The sequence below is a fragment of the Hydra vulgaris genome, chromosome 06 (assembly GCF_038396675.1).
Source record: "Hydra vulgaris chromosome 06, alternate assembly HydraT2T_AEP".
In the NCBI taxonomy this organism is placed as follows: Eukaryota; Metazoa; Cnidaria; class Hydrozoa; order Anthoathecata; family Hydridae; genus Hydra; species Hydra vulgaris.
Window position 1 is genome coordinate 1,437,501 of NC_088925.1, and position 3,689 is coordinate 1,441,189.

Here is a 3,689-nt window from a genome sequence, read left to right on the forward strand (position 1 = left end):
TTTCTGATACCATACCTCATTGTAATTTTGAACATAAAAATCATGAATATATTACTCCAGGTGGGAATGACTATGTTAAAGATAAACATGGCATTGCATAAGATGCATTCAAGCAATAGATTTTTGAAAGCAAGAAACAGGATGACATTTTTTAAAACATGAAGTGATCTCATGCTACTTACAAATTAGCTCTAAGATATTGTAAACATCATAATGAACAAACTCAAGCTGATTTATGTGCAAAGTTTTGAAATATCTAATACAATGAAAGCTCAGAAACTAGGAAAAGCTAGTCCTGATGATCTTTGTATGGAATCTTATATGTAAGGTGGAAGTAGACTGCAGCTTTTTATCAGTATTTTTTTAATTTATGCATTAAATATGGTTATTAAATATGGTTTATCTACATTTTGTGAGGCCACAATTATTCTACTAATGAAATTTAAAATGGCCAATCTAACACGCGTGAACTATAGAGCCATAGCTGTTTCTTCTGCTATGTTAAAAATATTAGAGGATCTTCTATTGTAGAAAATCAATATGTACAGCATTAATAAAAACGATGATTACAAATTTGGCTTCAAACAAAATTAATCTAAAACTTCATGTTCAAATTATTTTAAAAAGACTGTTCAGTACTATTCATCTAGAGAAAGCCATATATTTGCTTGTTTCATAGACTTTGATAAAGCATTTGACAGTGTCAATTACTGGCAGGAAACAAAATTAAATAATTTTGGAGTTGGAAATAAGGTTTTTCAAGTAAGTATATTGTCACCACTTCTATTTAACTTTTACATATACAATTTGATTTTATCAATCTCAAACCTGCATATTGAAAGTAATATAGGTGGCATCTTCGCAAGTGTGATAGCTTACCCTGATGATGTGGTTCCTATTGCACATTCTTGGTTTTCTCTTCAAAAAATAATTAGCTTTTTAAATAAGGAATCTTCTTTAATTAGCATGTCCTTTAATACCAAGAAATGATATGAATGGTGTTTAATCCAACTCAAAAATCGAAAATTATATCAAACTCCTTCCCAGAATTATGCGTAACAGGTTGTAAAAATGCTTTTGTTGAATCTTTTAAATACCTTGATCATATAATTAAGAATGAACTAAACGATGATCTTGATATAACCAAGGAGGTGAAGGGTCTTTACACATCTACAAATATTCTAACCAGAAGCTTTCATTTATGCTCTACCAGAGTAAAGGTTAAATTGTTTAAATCATATTGCATTTGTTTAAATGGTGCTCCACTGTAACAAATTCATGATAAAACAATGGCATAACTTCAGTATTGCGACACCAAATGTGCTAACATGTTTTTTGGTTACAGCAAGTATGATAATATATCTCTCATGCTTTTAGAGCACAGATTACCATCTTTTAATACAATTATCTTAAACTACAGACATGCTTTTTGTATATATAGATTCTTAGTTGGCCTGTAAGAATATATTATATATTACTCACGCCAACTACTATTTTTTAATTTTTTTTTAATCTTCTTTTTTTTTTTTTATATTTTTACTTTATGTCTATTTTTAATTATACATATTTAAATTTAATATTTTGTTATAAAAATTTACTTTTTATCACAATTTTTTTAATCATTATATATTATATTTCAAATTATTGATTTTTTCATCTATTTACAAAAGCAATGAATTATAGCAACATAACCATATTTGAACCTAACCATAACCCTTAACTAATCCTCATCCTTACCAAACACTCAGTCAATATAGCAGCATTCCTACCGGCAGCAGGCTCTAAGTCAATGTATGTACTTTTCACTTATTGGAAAGTCTTTATATTGTTAGCCTTGCATGAAACATTAAGACATTATACTAAATTTGACATCTGAGGGGGTTTCATTCAGTATATACATCAACTGAGATTTGAGTTTAGATAGATGCTAGTACCCGTCTAAACTAGATAGTAAAGATATCTATGTAGTATACTATATTTGGTTGATGTATGTATTGAATGTACTGAATAAAACTACTTCATATCAAGATATGAAGTAGTTTTATTACAGTAAAAAAAAGTTACAATTTTTTTATTATTATTTTTTATTTCTTCTGAAAAAGCCAATTAAAAGTTTTGCTTAATTACAACAATTTAACAATTTTTATTAACAATAATAATATTCATTATTGAATATTAATAATTATAAATTATCAACATTTATAACAACAATTATAAATATTAATAGTTTATATAATAAAATAATAAACATTGTGTATATTAGTTTATAAATAAAACAATATTGTTTTCTCATTTCTTTTTTTACACTTTTTTTCATCACGCCTTTCATCAGTTTAAAAAGATAAATAAAGCGAAGCTTTGCCAGTAAATAAGCCGAATAAAATAAGTCAACAAAAAGTCGGCGTTCTACTCATTACCGAACTTAAAAGATTTTATAAATATCAAGTTGAAAACTTTTTTCTAAAGTTTATAAAGTTTTATGCAAACTAGTTTAGACTTGATTTTTTACAATTTGCAAAGAGTAGTCATTTAATTTTTTTTTACAAGTGTCATATTTTTTTGCATTTAATATGCCTGAATTCGGTTTATTATTCTAGAAAAACATTTTTAGAAAGAAATTAAAAAAGTACGTAGTTCCCTAGTAATTTCGTTTCATAAGTTTCCTACCAATCTATAGGTCGAAAATAATATAGTTTAAAAGGTTGCACAAACTTCAATATAAAAGATGAAAAAATAAAAGCAAACTTCAATAAAAATAAATAAAAACAGCATTTAACATTTTCAAAAAGACATGAGTGTATATACTTATTGAGCGTTTCGTTCTACATAATTTGAAAACTAAAAAAACAGTTTCGTAAAATTTTTACTTTTTTTAAAGAACCTGTGGAAAATTTAAAAACACCACTGTTAGTTTTTTACACTTTACCTGAGCAATTAATGGAATCAATGCTTTTTCCACTGAGCATGTTTTAATATTGACACTGTCAGAATCCCAATCCATTCTCATAATCTAATCATAGACTATTTAAGGTAAGCTGTTATATGTCTATGATTTTTTTTTCCATGCATTTCTTGAATTACATCTTGAGGAATCACGCAACACCAACAACGCAATATCCGTATCTACTTTATCGATCTTAATGCTTTAATTGCAACACAATAAATGTTTATCTCTAAACGTCGATCATATTTGAAATTACTGACCTAATTAAATTTGTGTAGTTTACTGCGTTATTATAACAATTATTTTTTGAACAAATATTTTGTATAACTGCTTTAAAAAGCTTTTTGAACAACCATTTATACTTCAACTCAAATTTAACTTCCTTTTTTTAAAATAAATGTACACAATTAGGAATGTATTTAATTGTATTTGGAGTATAAAAGATTTGTAAGACGTTTAAATCATAATGAATAATATTCATAATAAAAATAAGCATTAAAAATTTGTTTACTAAATTAAGATATTACTCAATACTGTAAAGCAAACACAAGAAAAATAAAACTTTAAAATAAAAGTCTTAAAGTACAAAAACCTGCAACTTAAGCGATCAAGCAAAAAAAGATGTGCGAAACTTTTTTTAACATTATCTAAAATGCACCACAAGATAAGAACGAAACAAGCTATTAATTAATTTCTTTACATAAAAAATTAAAAAAATATCTGCTTATGATCTGCCGCTGCTAAA

At 26.3% G+C, this 3,689-nt stretch overlaps 1 protein-coding gene across 1 annotated transcript in view; it reads right to left on the reverse strand.

Moving 5' to 3' along the window:
* The window catches only part of LOC100210131 (alpha-catulin), a 42,096-nt gene extending 38,900 nt beyond the window's left edge, over window positions 1–3,196 (reverse strand). The window contains exon 1 of the mRNA XM_065798935.1: window positions 2,927–3,196. Within this exon, the coding sequence (XP_065655007.1) occupies window positions 2,927–3,007 (81 nt within the window). The 5' untranslated portion in view covers window positions 3,008–3,196. The remainder of the gene's footprint in view (window positions 1–2,926) is intronic.
* Between the last annotated feature and the right edge of the window lie 493 nt (window positions 3,197–3,689).